Raw genomic sequence first — 16,117 nt, 5'->3', positions numbered from 1 at the left:
AAAAATATAAAAAATTACCTTCAGTAACTGAAATAAAATAAAATATAAATATTTTCTGAAAAAAAAAAAACTTAAAATATAAAAAATTGTCTTCAGTAACTGAAATAAAATAAAATATAAATATTATCTAAAAAAAACTTTCACTTAAACTAAAAATATATATTAAAAAATGTCTTCAGTAACTGAAATAAAGCTGAAAAAAAAAAAAAAAAAAATATATATATATATATATATATATAAAAAAATATAAATATTACCTGAAAGCTTAAATTAGAAATAAAACTAAAAATTAAAAATAAAAACAACAAAAACATTTTTTTAGGTAAAATAAAACTGAAATAAACCTGAAAATTTACCTGAAATTTTTAAACTAAAAAAAAAACTAAAAACTTGGAAACAAAAATTAGAAATTAAATAATTACATTGAAGTTAAAGACTACTAAAATTGAAATAAAAATAGAGCTATATAAATTATAAATTAAAATATGAAAATAACAGCTAATTCAAAATATGACAGTATAAATAATACACTGGTCAATACAAGTTTTCTAATTAAATGTTCTTTGTGAAACGTGATTCTAACTGGAATCTTTCAGTTTTAGGGTGTTTCACAATTACCCCGGAGTGAACGTTCAGTGGATCCCCGTCACACACTGAGCGAAGCCAGTGATTCTGGGTGGCTTTGCGCATCTTTAAACGCCCAGCTGAGTTGCCATCTCAACGCTTCCCTTCATCGCGCCAGCCCTCTTGAATCTACTTCCTGTCGCGGTGTGCGCCGAGGGTGGATTCAGTGACGGCCCAACTGAGATGTTTACATCAGGGTCGAACCCTCCGGTCACTTCATGACAGGCCATTGAGTGAATCAAACGTGTTAATGGCCAGCAACAGTGACCCAATCCTCCCGGGCCATTCAGAACCCTCTAAGGCACGACATCTCACTCTGTCTCGCTTTCGGTGGCCGTATCTCTGCCAACAGACGAACAGAAGGTCATTGAGAAGACCAGACTGAGAGACAGGCGGCTTGGCAGGAAGACACACGGAGGACAAAAGATCTGCTTCAGCACGCAAGCCTATGAGCAAAACGGTCCAATAGTGTTGTCCGCCGAGGTCTGTTTGAGTCAAAAAAGGTCCAAGATCAGCTGGACGCACCCTTACCATCAGTAAACTATCTGTGGAATAGACGCTGGCAGGATCATGTGTTTAGACTGTTGAAGTGCACAACAGCGCAAGAAATCCAAGAATCTGTCATTTATCTTGGCTATCATCTGTCCTGAGGGTTTGAAGAATGCTTGCATTGATTTGTAAGATGCATAATAAAGCAAAGAGCTTCTTGGCTTTGGCGGCGGCAACTTCTGAATATCTTAATATCAAACCATCACATCTGAGGAACAAGATGCTACATGTCAGTATGAAAGTACAATCTAATATGCGTGCATGCAATATCAGTCACATTTTAACACCGCAGATTAACCCTTTAAATCCACAAAGAAAAGGCAAGTATGTATTGTTTTAAATTGGAAATTTTGAAGTAGAAAAACTGAAATTAACGAACTGCATTGTTTTATAATGTTTCCTGGGGTGCACTTGTAATGTTAGTATGATTTTTACATCAAAAATTGTCATAATTTAGAAATAAAAAGCATTTTTCCTACCCTGATTTTATCCGTCTGATTTGAACGCTCTGTTTTAAGGGGCGTGTCTGCTGTGAGACTTCAGTGTAAACGCCCACTGCTGTGATTGGCTGACATATTTGCATATGAAATATCAGTATTACTCTCTCGAGAACTTTTAGCTCGTTTTTACTATCACAGCTCTCAAGGTTAACTAATCATGAAAAGTGTTGCATTACATTTAGATCTATGGCATTATATTTAGATCGTGGCATGAAAGGTTGCAGTGATGAACGATAACAGGCATGTTGTTTAGCGCATGAAAGCAATGATCTCATCATTGCAACTTTATTTCTGCACACTAACGAATGCTTTCAACAGTGTAAACTCTATGTAACTAAGAGATTCGTTGAATATAAGGGTGGTTTTGGCGCGAGTCCAGAACTCAGTCACTGATAAACTCGCTCTGTTTGATTGACAGCTCCAGCGATTGTAAAGGGAGCGTTCTTTGATCGCTTTTATATATAATTTAATCACTGTTTAAATAACAAATTATTTTCATCCTACTAAGAGAAACAAGGTGAAGTTGAGCGTTTAGTCACTGGTTTGATTTACTGACACATAGACAAAGAACATCATGAATCATTAATATCAGATCAGGCATTAGAATGAACACAATTACTGACATGTTGTTCATTACTGTCGAGTCCATATCGTAAAAGTCTGTTTGCACCGAAATGCGAATGATTAACCAAAGAATCCAGAGTGAAACTGAGACATTCACATTGTTGAAAATAAATAATTATATTCCTAGCATTAGGACCCTTTGAAAGGTAATGTTATTTTAGTCCTGTATCTCACTAACACTAGTGGGCGGGGCTAACGCTGCAATGATGACATAGGCGTTGATTTCTTCTGTGGAGGCGGAGTTTCGCCTATCTAAAGGCACATTCCAGGATCAGTCGTTCTCTGGGCCTGGTGTCAATAAAATCTTTTATTGGACTAACAAGGAAGTTTTCAGTTCTGAAACTTACAGGATATTCTTATAGTACGATGACCTCATCAAAAGCTTAAGGAAAAGTTGATTTCTCACTTCATTACCCCTTTAAAGTATTTGGGTGGCGACAGCAATACGGTTTATCTATCATATTATTAAGTTATTTACAAGCCTGCATGAAGCTGAATCACTCTAACATATCACAGGTAAAAGGTCAAGTTTTCATCACTAAACTTCTTAAAACAAAGGCAGGGCCAATCTGAGTTACTAATTAGCTTCACACAAACACATTTCCTTCAATTAAAACATCTGCTAAATGCATAAATGAACATTTGTGAGTTACAAAAGCTGCATTTCAGCCCATCAGGAGGTTTATTCTTCTCTCATCCCACCTCACCAGCATGACCTCAAACTGAACGGTGAATCATCAACATCTATTTATTTACTGATATCAGAGTCGCTTATTTAAAATGACTCGTTTCATACTAGTTGTACTTGAGCAATCTTATCATGCACGCATGATGCATGCTTGGGTTGTTAGAAGCGATGCATGAGACTCAAAACACAAACATCTGCACTACAGTAATGGCAAACGAGAGCATGTGTGAAATCGCTGAATGTGTGAAGTGCAAAATGCCTCGCGCACATGTATTGATCTACCCAGAAGACAACGGATTAGAAAAGATGCGACAATTTTTTGAGCTGCAAAACCAGTTTGGTGAATGCAACACAAGTCTAAAGTGCCCAATGCAACTGCTTAGTCAAACTATTTAAGCAATGAGTAACAACAAAAGCCTTATTCTACCCAAAAAAAAAAAAAAAGTAAACGCGTGCACTCATTAGCACTCGCAATTTAAATGCATATGAAGCCGCGGCATTAAGAAACATGCCACTATCAGTGTGATAGTCAGCAGAACAAAACAACCACTCCCACCTTCCCGGGTTTTCCATTGTTGTCTATGATGACCCATTCAGGCCGAGTTGCCCTCTTATTGACTCGGCTCCCGGGTGATTTTTGGGGAAGGGAGGTCAAGCGTAAAAGTAGAATGTTTGCATGAAAAGCATGCAAAAAATCCTTTGCACTAATCCAGTCTGCATCTCCCAATTCCACCAGACACCCCATTCTGTGAGGATTATGGGGAGAGCACAACAAAAACCCCTCTGTAAACTCGGCATCATAACGGTGCTCAGCGTAGCAACGCCCGTAAACAAAGCATTCCCACATCCAGAACGCATCTTACCTTGCAGCTGCTTGAAACGCCCCTCAAGCTGGTTGTAGTTGAAGGGCATTTGCGCGGGGAAGCTCGGCTCCTGGTAGAAGCCCTCGGGGCCCCCGGACGCCCACTCCAAATCCATGATCCCTGACCGAGAGGGAAACTATTTCCAGATTCCTCCCAGGAAACCACGGAATGGGAAGGAACAACAGAGTACGAAAAGCTCTTTTTTGCTCCTTCTTTCAGTGCTAGTTTAAATCCAAGATATCCGAAAGGTTTCCGTCCCAGTCTAATGTCCAAGAGGAGACGTGCATGCTGCTGTCTCTCTGATTGTTCGTCTTCCCACTCTATCCATTCAGAAGAGCGTCTCCCCCCAAACTCCAACACACAAACGCCCCTCCTCCTGTCACACTCAGAGGATGGGTTGGCCACAAACTCCTCTAGTCGACCCTGGTTTGAATCTGGAAGGGTTTCTGTGAGACACCTTTAACGGAGCAGAAGAGGAGGGCAAAAGGGTTGTAATTTCAGCAGGCTGTGTGTTTGCAGATGATGTCACCACCTCATTACAATGAAAGAGGAGGAGGAGACGGGCCGTACCAAGTCTCCGGTGAAGACGGGGGGTGGAGGTTGAGCAGGATGTCGGCCCATTTCCATGCATTGTTATTTAAGTCATGCAACATAGAACCAAAGTCACATAAGAAATGTGGAACAGCCTTCTTGGAATGTTGGAGTAACTTGCATCCTGCCTAAAATTCCATTAGCCTCTCCCCTCCTCCGCTTGTTTTCCCCCTGCCGTCCATCTGTTTGCAAGGTGAGGAGAGATTCTGCCATGAATGCAGACTTTGAACTACTTCTCAAAGTTTGGCTATTGAATTGCACTCTGCTGTAAAGCAAACATCTGCTCTAATTCCCACTCAGGAATCTCACACGGCTGCGTCAGGAGTAGTAAAGATCTCGAGTGCGTTTAGAAACTGTCATGACAGCAAACGGTCCCGTCTGCTTTTCATTAAGAGTCTCAAACATGATAAAAAACAGGATTATGCAAAGTCCCTCAAAGGTGAATTAAAAGCCACACTGAGAAAAAAAAAAAAGGATCATGGGATATTTACAGGCACTTGAGGAGTGTTTTTATGAGAGTAAAGCGCTACATGAAATGCTATAAATCAGACAATAAAATGCTGGTTTGTTTTCTGTCAGCAACGGTGTTGTTTGTGTTTGTTTTTGCTTACTGAAGAAACAGGTTTATGTTCTTTTGCAACAAAATTTTCTCATTGACATTTTAGAATAAAAACATGAATGACAGGCTATTAATATATTCAAATTTTTGTTTATGTTTTATTAATTTTGTTATTAAAGATAAAAGCATATGTAAAACCAGAAAATCTGATGCTGAAATAAAGGTAAAAAAATAATAAAATTATTTTGAAATATTATTTTCAAAAGATAAAAGCATATGTATTATATTATAATATATTATCTGATGATATATAATAAATATTTTAACAATAAAAGCCGAAAAAATGTGATGCCAAATTTTCTCCTTGACATTTTAGAATAAAAACATGAATGACAGACTATTTATATATTTTAATTTTTGTTTATTTTTGCTTATTAATTTTGTTATGTGCTTTTGTCTGTTTTATTAGTTTTTTTTATTTTTATTTCTATTTGCATTTATTTTTATTCCAGTTTTAGTTTTAGTAATTTTACTACTGCAGCTTAAACGCATTTTATTTCAGGCAACATTTATAACTTTATTTTATTTTAAGTTTTTCATCTAATATTTATATTGTATTTTATTGTAGCTTATACCCGAAGCACCATTAACATTTTTATTAGAAAAATATATAATATATAAATAATATATAAAATATAAAAATAAAATGTGTGTGTATATATATATATATAAAATCATACTGAATGAATGTTATATTAATATACTATTATTTACACATTACTCCAAGGTACTTCAAAAACATCATGGAAGTAGCGTCTCTTTCCACAAGACAGCATCCTCAAGGAACCATGGGATAAGCTATAATGTGACCAAATGTGTCCCATGATCCTGTATTTCCAAATTAAACAAATGTTTAATTATTCGTCAGTGCGTCTACCGTGGGATTGAGGCCTGAGGGTGGTGTGGTGGATCTAGGGCTGCAGTGAGAGGGATATTTGTGCAGAAACACAGTCAGTTGTGTCATTGTGAAGTCACAAGACGTCCACGTGTCCTCGGCCGCCCCTGGAGCCATCAGTGCACTTAATTCACCTCCGTCTGCACTTCTGTTCTCTGTCACAAGTGAATCTGACTCTCAGAGCTGAAATCATCCCTCACGCCGTGATAAACAGCCCACAGAGTTTCGGGTTCTCCTCCCCTCTCTGCTGCCGAGAGCCGAGGAGGGAGGAGACGCTTCCGGGAGGGCGGTTTAGTTGCTCACTGCAGCAGAGAGTTTTCACTCTGAAAGACTCAAACGTACGGTAAAATAATCTGAAGATAAATGGATTAACATATCAGCAAATGATGGGAAATTAAAAAGGAAAACACACACACACACATACACACACATATATATATATATATATATATATATATATATATATATATATATATATATATACACATACACACATATCAGTGCTGTCAAATGATTAATCATGATTAATCATATCCAAAATAAAAGTTTGTGCTTACATAATGTGTGTGTACTGTGTATATTTATTATGTATATATAAACACACACACACATATATATTTAATTTATATTATATATAAATATTTTATATATAAATATAATACATTTTTGTCAAATATATACATGCATGTGTGTGTATTTATATATACATAAAAAATAATAAAGGTAAATACATTTTACAAATGTATAAAATGTAATAAAATGAAAAAATGATTTAAAAATATTATTTTTAAGTGATAAAAGCATATATTATATTATATTATATTATGATAAATATTTTAACAATAAAAGCTGAAAAAATGTGATGCCAAAACAGGGGAAAAAATAATGTATACATTTTATAAATGTATAGAATGTAATAATAATAAAATGATAAAATTATTATTTTTAAAAGATAAAAGCATATGTATATTATATTATATTATATTAAATATTTTAACAATAAAAAAACGAAAAAATTTGATGCCAAAAAGGTAAAAAATTAATTTATATATTTTATAAATGTAAAAAATGCAATATTAAATTGATTTAAAAATATTATTTTTAAAAGATAAAAGCATATGTATATTATATTATATTACATTATATTATATAACGACATATAATGATAAATATTTTAACAATAAAAGCCGAAAAAATGTGATGCCAAAATAAAGGGGAAAAATTAATTTATACATTTTATAAATGTAAAAAAAAGTAATAATTATAAAATGATTATAATAATTTACTTTTTTTTTTTCAAATCATAAAAGCTTATGTCCAACAAGATTTCTAAAGAAAATGTAATGCTTAATGCACAAGTCGTCACCATAACGCTACAGTGTCGTGGGTCCCACGTCAAAATCTCTAGATATGGCTAAAATATCTATGGATTTATGGATAAAATGGTCAAATCACTAACTCTTGGTGAACAGAGCTTCTGACATGATCCAGTCTAGAAAGTCTAGTCTTTATTAGAGGAACGCCGTCACATAAATCCACTATTGAGGCCTGTCACATGGTCTTTTCTAATCAATACCAGTATTTCTACATAAATAAGATGTGATCTGATATCTCAGAACTATGATCAATCTGACCATGAACGCAGATTTCCGACAAATGCATTTCAGATGTGTTGTTTTTCGCTCACACTGGGATAAACGTATGTAGCTGCTTGTTTCTGTTGGCGCTGAGACAATCGCTCCTTTGGCAAGTCAATGAAGGCACAGTTCTCTGCAAAATTTCACATGATGCTCCACTGTGATCTTATAAAAATGTACTTGCACAATCCCACAATTCCAGAGGGAGCCGGTCGTAACGCAACACAACTTGAACTCAAATCTGCCGATTTCAGCAGAGCGAACCCATTTATCAGCTGATAAGATCTGGATACGGTGTGTTTCTAAGTTTGAAGATGATCTAATGCGTTCGTGAAGTTAAGTGGGGCGATTTTACAGACATCTGGCCGACAAACTCAGGAAAGGAAGGAAAGAGGAAGGACAGGGGGTCTGTGGGTGTTTCCTTTGGATTATGAGATGAACAACCATGCAAACACGCAAACCAGGACATTCCAGAACTCAAACTCCATCCCACAATTACATTAGACATTACATTTCTCATCCAACGATCTGACCTGCCATCCAGATTCATTTGATAGCCCTCTATAGTCAACTACTGACTCATTTGAGCTGTAGGAATTTTAGGAGAAACATCTGAGATGAGGTTAAAACCTGAATAAAAACATCAACTGAGAGGAAGGATCTTTCGGTGCGGATGAAGAGAGTTTTGCGAGACGGACCAGCAGTCACTCGAGCAGACCGACAACCAGCTCATTTATCTTTCATGACAGCTGTCAATAATTTAGATGCTCGTGTTTCATTGGTGGAATTCTAGTACACTGTACACTGCCCCACAAACCTGTGTGCAGGAAACTAGACTACTGAGGGCACTTAATTATTCATGATGACACAATTAATTCTCTCTACATAGATTAATCTACGTATCTACCCACCGATCTACCCACCGATCTATCTATCTACCCACCCACCGATCTATCTATCTATCCACGATCTATCTATCTATCTATCTATCTATCTATCTATCTACCCACCGATCTATCTACCCACCGATCTATCTACCCACCGATCTATCTACCCACCGATCTATCTATCTATCTACCCACCGATCTATCTACCCACCGATCTATCTATCTATCTATCCACCCATCTATCTATCTATCTACCCACCAATCTATCTACCCACCGATCTATCTATCTATCTACCCACCGATCTATCTACCCACCGATCTATCTATCTATCTATCCACCCATCTATCTATCTATCTACCCACCGATCTATCTATCTACCCACCGATCTATCTATCTATCTATCTATCTATCTATCTACCCACCGATCTATCTATCTACCCACCGATCTATCTATCTATCTATCTACCCACCGATCTATCTATCTATCTATCTATCTATCTACCCACCGATCTATCTATCTACCCACCGATCTATCTATCTATCTATCTATCTATCTATCTATCCACCGATCTATCTATCTATCTATCTATCTATCCACTGATCATCTATCTATCTGCCTATCTACTTATATCCATCTATTATTCATCCATACATCTATCCATCTATCCGTCTATCTATCTGTCTGTCTGTCTGTCCATCTATCTACTTATATCCATCTATTATTCATCCATACATCTATCCATCTATCCGTCTATCTATCTGTCTGTCTGTCTGTCCATCTATCTACTTATATCCATCTATCATTTATCCATCATCCATCTACTTATGTCCATCCATCCATCCATGTGTCCGTGTGTCTATCTACTTATATCCATCTATCATACATTCATCCATTGGTCCGCCTATCTATCCATTCATCCATCCACGTATCCATCTATTATCCATCCAACTATGTCCCATCATCCATTCATCTGTCTACTTATATCCAGTCTATCCTGTCTATCTAGTTATAGCCATCCATCTACCCATCCGTCTATCTATCTATTCATCCATCAACTTATCCATCTATTATCCATCCATCTATCTGTCCATCCATCCATCCATCCACTTATATCCATCTATCATCCATCTATCCATCCATCCACTTATATCCATCTATCATCCATCCATCTATCTATCTATTATCCATCCATCTGTCCATCCATCCATCTATCCATCCATCCAGCCACTTATCCATCCACCTGTCCATCCATCCATCTACTTATATACATCTATCATCCATTCATCCATCCGTCCGTCTATCCATTCATCCATCCACTTATCCATCTATTATCCGTCCATCCATCCATCCGTCCATCTGTCTGCCTATCTTATATCCATCCATACACTTATCTCCATCTATCATCCATCCACTTATCCATCTATTATCCATCCATCTGTCCATCCATCCGTCCGTCTATCCATTCATCCACCCACTTATCCATCTATTATCCATCCATCCATCTGTCCATCCATCCATCCGTCTACTTATATCCATCTATCATCCATCCATCCACTTATCCATTATCCATCCATCCATCTATCTACTTATATCCATCTATCATCCATACATCATTTATCCATCTATTATCTATCCATCCATCCATCCATCCATTCATCTACTTATATCTACTTCCATCCATCAATCTATTATCCATCATCCAATCTATCAACCATCATCCATCCATTTATCCATTTATCCATCTATCTATCTATCTGTCTCTCTGTCTGTCTAGCTATCTATCTACTTATCAATCTGTCCACCTGTCTATCCATCAATCTATTAATCCATCCATCCATCCATTCATCCATCTACCAACCCATCTATCTGTATGCCTATGATAATGGCAGAGGTCACTGAGTAAACTCAAATAACACATTTGTGCAGTTTAATAACATAGGCACAAACGTCTTACAAAATACATCCGAATGAAACTGTCAGAATCAATCCGTAATAAATCCCACACATGCTCATGTTTAGAGTAAAGAGACTAGTTAACACAATTAAACGAGTGGTTTTCCCTCAATCTGGCACCCCTGTGCGGTGGGCTGTAGGGGAGGGTTGGTGTCGGAGCACTAGCCCCTCTCATCCTCAAGCACATGGTCCACATTAGTGTGGAATGCCGACGGCTGCCGGGGGGATTCCTGACTTATCAGACCTCTGGGAGCGAACCGTGCCGGTGTGATATCTGACTTCCCATCTGAGCCAATGACAGTGTGATGAGACAGCAAAGGCCAGAGCGAGAGCAAAGAGAGCTCTGCTTCTATTTCAAACAGATTTTTACATCCTCTGAAGAATATATGGGGTTTGCTTACCAATGCTAAATTGGCTGCAGTGTTGCTGAGTAGGTTCTGGCCCAAGTCAAAAGAGAAATAAAAGTCATAAAAATTTGTCCCAAATAGCGCCAAACTCTATTCAGTACTTCCTCCTGCAACTCTTGATCTCAAATTTAATTGCTTGCTCAGTATGAAAACGTCACGAACCGGAAACGAACACGTCACAATATTCCTCATTTAAATAATTCATGTGCAGAATAAAGGGGCGGGGCCTGGTTGAGTTAGTTAGTGACTGGCGGTTATGGTAAGGGGCTGGACATTTTCCAAACACGCTCAAAGCACTTGACCAGTCACAACATATTGCTCCAGCCGACCAATCAGAGCACACTGTGCTTTTCAGAAGGCGGGGCTTCATAGAGACAGGAACTAAACAGAGCGTTACTGACAGACTGGGAAGAGAGGAGCTGCAACAATGGAGAATATGAGGAAAATAATCAACATTCAAGCATGAAAACCTGCTCTAGTAGAGCCTTTGTAAAATTGCATAATATGGCTGCATTAAAGAATTACACACTGCACCTTAAACTTCTTGATTATCTCTTTCTTGAGCATTATTCCTGCTTCCTTAATACAGAATGAGTGGGACAGAGCAAGGGTTGCGTATGCTCTGCTGCCCAGGAATGCAGGAAAACAGAATCACGTGAAACGTAGGATGCTTTACTGGAATGCTGGGGGCTTTTTACAACTCCAGAAATGGTTTGTGGGTTTTGGCAGCAAAAGAGAAAGGAAGAGATTTTATATTTCTGTTTTATGTTCCATCTTCTTTATCCCTGAAGTATCTAAGTGAGTCTCAGCGAGAGCGGACAGGCCTATAAGGTCTGTCTGTTTAAGCTCTACCACCCCGAGAGAATAACAGCCCTCACTCGTCCAGCTCACTTTAACGCTCGGCTCCTTGCGGCAGCCGCCAGCGCTCATAAACAACATCACACCTCTGTAAACACAGCAACTCAAACGCATGACGCTTGGAGAACATGATGGAAAACAGAGGAGGGAAATATGCTACTGTCATCCAAGGTATTACAGGAATAAATTATACGAAGAGAGAAATACAGTGAAACCCCACGGTGAGAACTATAAAGGGGTTGAGGTGGAATGATGCGGATGTTTAAATCTTGCAATTCTGCATTTCTGAGTTTAAAACTTGCTATTTTTTTCTCAGAATTATGAGATATAAAACTCTGAATTGTGAGAATTTTATTCTGTGGAGGAAACAAGCTTCTATAAAATATATATATATATATATATATATATATATATAAAGATATGCTCTCTTTTTTTGAAAGAAATTAATACTTTATTTACCAAGGATGCATTAAATTGATCAAAAGTGACAGTAAAGACTTTACAATGTTACAAAAGATTCAAATAAATGCTGTTCTTTTAAAATTTTGAACCTAAAAGGCAAAATGTATCACAGGTTACACAAAAAACTGTTGTTTTCAACATTGATAATAATCATAAATGTTTCTTGATCAGCAAATCATCATATTAGAATGATTTCTGAAGGATCATGTGACACTGAAGACTGGAGTAATGATGCTGAAAATTCAGCTTTGATCACAGAAATAAATTACACTTTACTATATATTCACATAGAAAACAGTTATTTTAAATTTTGAATAATATTTAACAATTTTTACTGTATTTTGATCAAATAAATGCAACCTTGGTGAGCAGAAAATTCAGCTTTGATCACAGGAATAAATTATATTTTACTATATATTCACATAGAAAACAGCTGTTTTACATTGTAAAAATATTTCACAATTTTTACTGCATTTTTGATCAAAAAAATGCAGCCTTGGTGAGCATAAGAGACTTCTTTTAAAAACATTAAAAATCTTACCGATCCAAAACTTATTTTTTTACATTTTTTAAACTATATATTATAAAATAAGTTAAATAATTAAACATACAATGTTCAAAAGTTTGGGGACAGTTTATAAACATTTAAATATTACAAGGATGCATTAAACTGATTAAAATTGACAGTAAAGACTTTTACATTGTTACAGAAAATTTACATTTCAAATAAATGCTTTTCTTTTGAACGTTATATTCATCAAAGAATCCTGAAAAATTAAATGCATCATGGTTTCCACAAACACTGATAATAATCATAAATGTTTCTTGAGCATTAAATCATCATATTAGAATGATTTCTGAAGGATCATGTGACACTGAAGACTGGAGTAATGATGCTGAAAATTCATCTTTGATCACAGAAATAAATTACATTTTACTATATATTCACATAGAAAACAGCTATTTTAAATTTCAATAATATTTCGCTATTTTTACTGTATTTTTTGATCAAATAAATGCCGCCTTGGTGAGCAGAAGAGACTTCTTTCCCCAAACGTTTGGACGAAAGTGTATATTATTTTTACTTGTATATCTACGTTATGCTTTATCATGCACCTACAAATTGAGAAATTTAATTAGCTTCTGTTATGACGCTCTCTGATATGGATAAGCATCCATTGACTAATGGCAATTTTCATTATTATCCATCAAATGTTCCATCATAGTGTTTAAGTACCCTACAAAAGGAGCATTCCCATTTAGAAAAACCCTTCCTACATCAGCTTCTATAGGAACTGCATTAAAAATTCAACTCGTGAATAAAACATCATCCAGCTTCCATATAGATTTTATGTAACATGTACAGTTTCCTGTAGCGTCCCGAGTTCGTCTGTGGGCTCGAGGGTTTCGCTGTGAATCTGAAATGGTGTGGGAGCTTCAGAAGGAGCAGAGAAAGTGTGAACTTACACCCACTTTCTTTCTGCTGCAGCTCTCCTACGCACAAAATCACCGCATGTCATGTGCGAGTGGGCGTCGCGTTATCAAGCACTAGTTAGCTATTCAAACCCGAAAACACAGAATAGCTGAGAAGAGCGCTGAACAAAAACACTTCTGCTGAGGATAATTACCTCTCTCTTTGTTTCTCTCTGTCAAGCTCCATAAGAAGTTCATCTATTTAAACCTGACTGATCAGCGTCATCAGATGTACACCAGGTTTGTGATTCCTACTCACCAGCCAGAGCCTTGATGCGAGAGCGCTCGAATAATCGCGCCGAGCTGTTCTCATTGTCCCATTCGTCCTCCCAGCGGTTGTTGACACTGTCCTGGTATGTCTGCTGGATGTCCATGTGGTCGAATTCTGCGGCTACTGTCGTCATCCTGACCTCTGACCTTTCGGCTTTTCACCGTTCACACTTCCTCATGGGCGGCTTCCTCTGAAGCCCTGCTGAAAGAGACAGAGCGGTCAAAGGTCATTATAGTTAGGGAGAATTACAGCTCATTTAGGATATTTTAGATAAATCACGGAGATGGTAACACACACCCGCAATGAATCTTTACTCTTTTTTAATCACATTTGCTCTATGATTGTGGAAGAAAATCAGTTGAATTGTGTATAATGGATTTAAATATGGTAAAAATGAGGTTAAACTGAACCAAGAATGCATGAAAACATTAAATTAGTCAAAAAGAAATGTTTGCAACCCATTTTACTTCTGCAGTATATACATACAAACACACATATATCTATATATATATCTCTATCTATCTACCTATATATGTATTTGTCTTTTTATTAGATATTCAACCAGAAAAAGGAGTATTTTTTCCTCATTTCCCACATATATATATATATTTTACACACAGAAAAATATCACATTTAATGATTACAAAGTAAAGATTATTAAAAATATTATATTATATATATATATATATATATATACACACACAAACACACACACACACACACACACACACACACACATCTATATATATCTATATATTTTTATGTTTATATGTATATATTTGTTTTTTTATTAGATATTCAATCAGAAAAAGGAGTAAAAGATTATCACATTTTAATGACACAATATGTATTATTTGTTCCCTCATTTTCCATATATAAATGTATGTGGAACGGAATATATATTTATATATTTTTTTTTTCTTTTTCTTTTTTTAAACACAGAAAAAGGACAAAAATATATCACGTTTATTGATTACAAAGTAACTATTAAAATTATTTTTTAATTATATATATATATATATATATAATTATTTTTTTTTATTTTTTTTAGAAAAAAATCAGAAAAAGGAGGAAAATATTTCACATTCAATGATTACAAAGTAAAGATGATTACAATTATTTTTTAATTATAAGGATTTGTTTTTGGTATTTTTATTTTTTATTTTACTTTGAAATAACGTGCAATGATAAAAAGATCACAAAGAATACCAGGAAAGTCTAACAGTAGTAAATAAAATGGAGGCTTCAAGTTGACTAGTAAAAAAAAAAAAAGAGAGAGAGAGGGAGAGAGAGAGAGAGAGAGAGAACAATTTAAAAAATGTGTTTTCCACTGTTAATCAGTGACTCTGAGTTAATCTGGGTCTAAATGAGGCTTTAATTGTTCATTTGGCTCTGCTGACCTTTGCAAAGAGACAGCACTTGTTTCCCATCAACCCTTCCTCCCTCTCCATCTTAAAGAGAGCTGCTTCAACATTCATCCATCAACACTTGACACGGATGCACATCTTTGTGCTTTAAGGACCTACTGCCACCTATTGGACATCCTTGAGAACTGCCCCTGTAATGTCTTACCCCAAATCCACAGACAAGCACAATCATGTGACGTTCCTCACCCATGAGATAACCGATCAGGCTCCTGGCAGAACTACAATAACGTAAGTTTCCTCGCCAAGAGTTTCTCCCGCCCGTTCCTAATTGAAATCAGCAGTCTCAAATGCATGAGTGCATCTCAGCGTGATGACATCAGTAAATACTTTCGTGTGCACGAAGACTGGGTGATGCCAAACTGCACAAAAACACCCTGAAATGCAATGCTTTTCAGTGTGAAAACGTTCCTGCACACAGCATTTATCTTTCTAATTGCTACCATAAGGCTTGGGTTGCCTGCGGTTGTGCTCCTGTGAGATGTTTTTCTTCAAACACCTCCCACATGAAACAGAGTCTTTCAGTCGCGCAGGAGCGGCGCTAAAATCTTATAGTGTGGTGCTTGTATGGAGCGTTTCTTAAACGAACGGAGAGTTTCCAGGGCATTTTTGTAGTGAGAGTAACACCCGTGTCCCAGAAACTGCTAGTGGAAGTCTGCTAAATATAACTGTGCCACAGGGACGGGCTTCTGAAGAGCCGGGAGATTCAGGTTCAGACTGAGTACCTGAGCAGAACGTCAAGATGACAGAAAGAAAGGACAAATGCTGAATTTAGAACCACATACTACTC

The 16,117-nt window shown here is 36.6% G+C and overlaps 1 protein-coding gene across 4 annotated transcripts in view; it reads right to left on the bottom strand.

Moving 5' to 3' along the window:
- LOC127522348 (spectrin beta chain, non-erythrocytic 1) overlaps positions 1–16,117 on the bottom strand; it is a 90,957-nt gene that overhangs the window by 45,098 nt on the left and 29,742 nt on the right. Inside the window, exons 2-3 of one of the 4 annotated variants that reach the window (XM_051912195.1) lie at positions 13,892–14,104; positions 3,849–3,968 (exon numbers count right to left, since the gene is read on the bottom strand). In XM_051912195.1, coding sequence (XP_051768155.1) covers positions 3,849–3,968; positions 13,892–14,036 — 265 coding nt within the window. In that variant the 5' untranslated portion in view covers positions 14,037–14,104. Of the gene's footprint in view, positions 1–3,848; positions 4,330–13,891; positions 14,105–16,117 lie in introns of those variants that run through there. The other 3 variants (XM_051912189.1, XM_051912190.1, XM_051912194.1) reach the window with 3 other exon arrangements.

The sequence above is a fragment of the Ctenopharyngodon idella genome, chromosome 11 (assembly GCF_019924925.1).
Source record: "Ctenopharyngodon idella isolate HZGC_01 chromosome 11, HZGC01, whole genome shotgun sequence".
Classification (NCBI taxonomy): Eukaryota; Metazoa; Chordata; class Actinopteri; order Cypriniformes; family Xenocyprididae; genus Ctenopharyngodon; species Ctenopharyngodon idella.
Note: the sequence above shows the minus strand (reverse complement) of the source record. Positions and strands in the feature narration are given on the sequence as shown.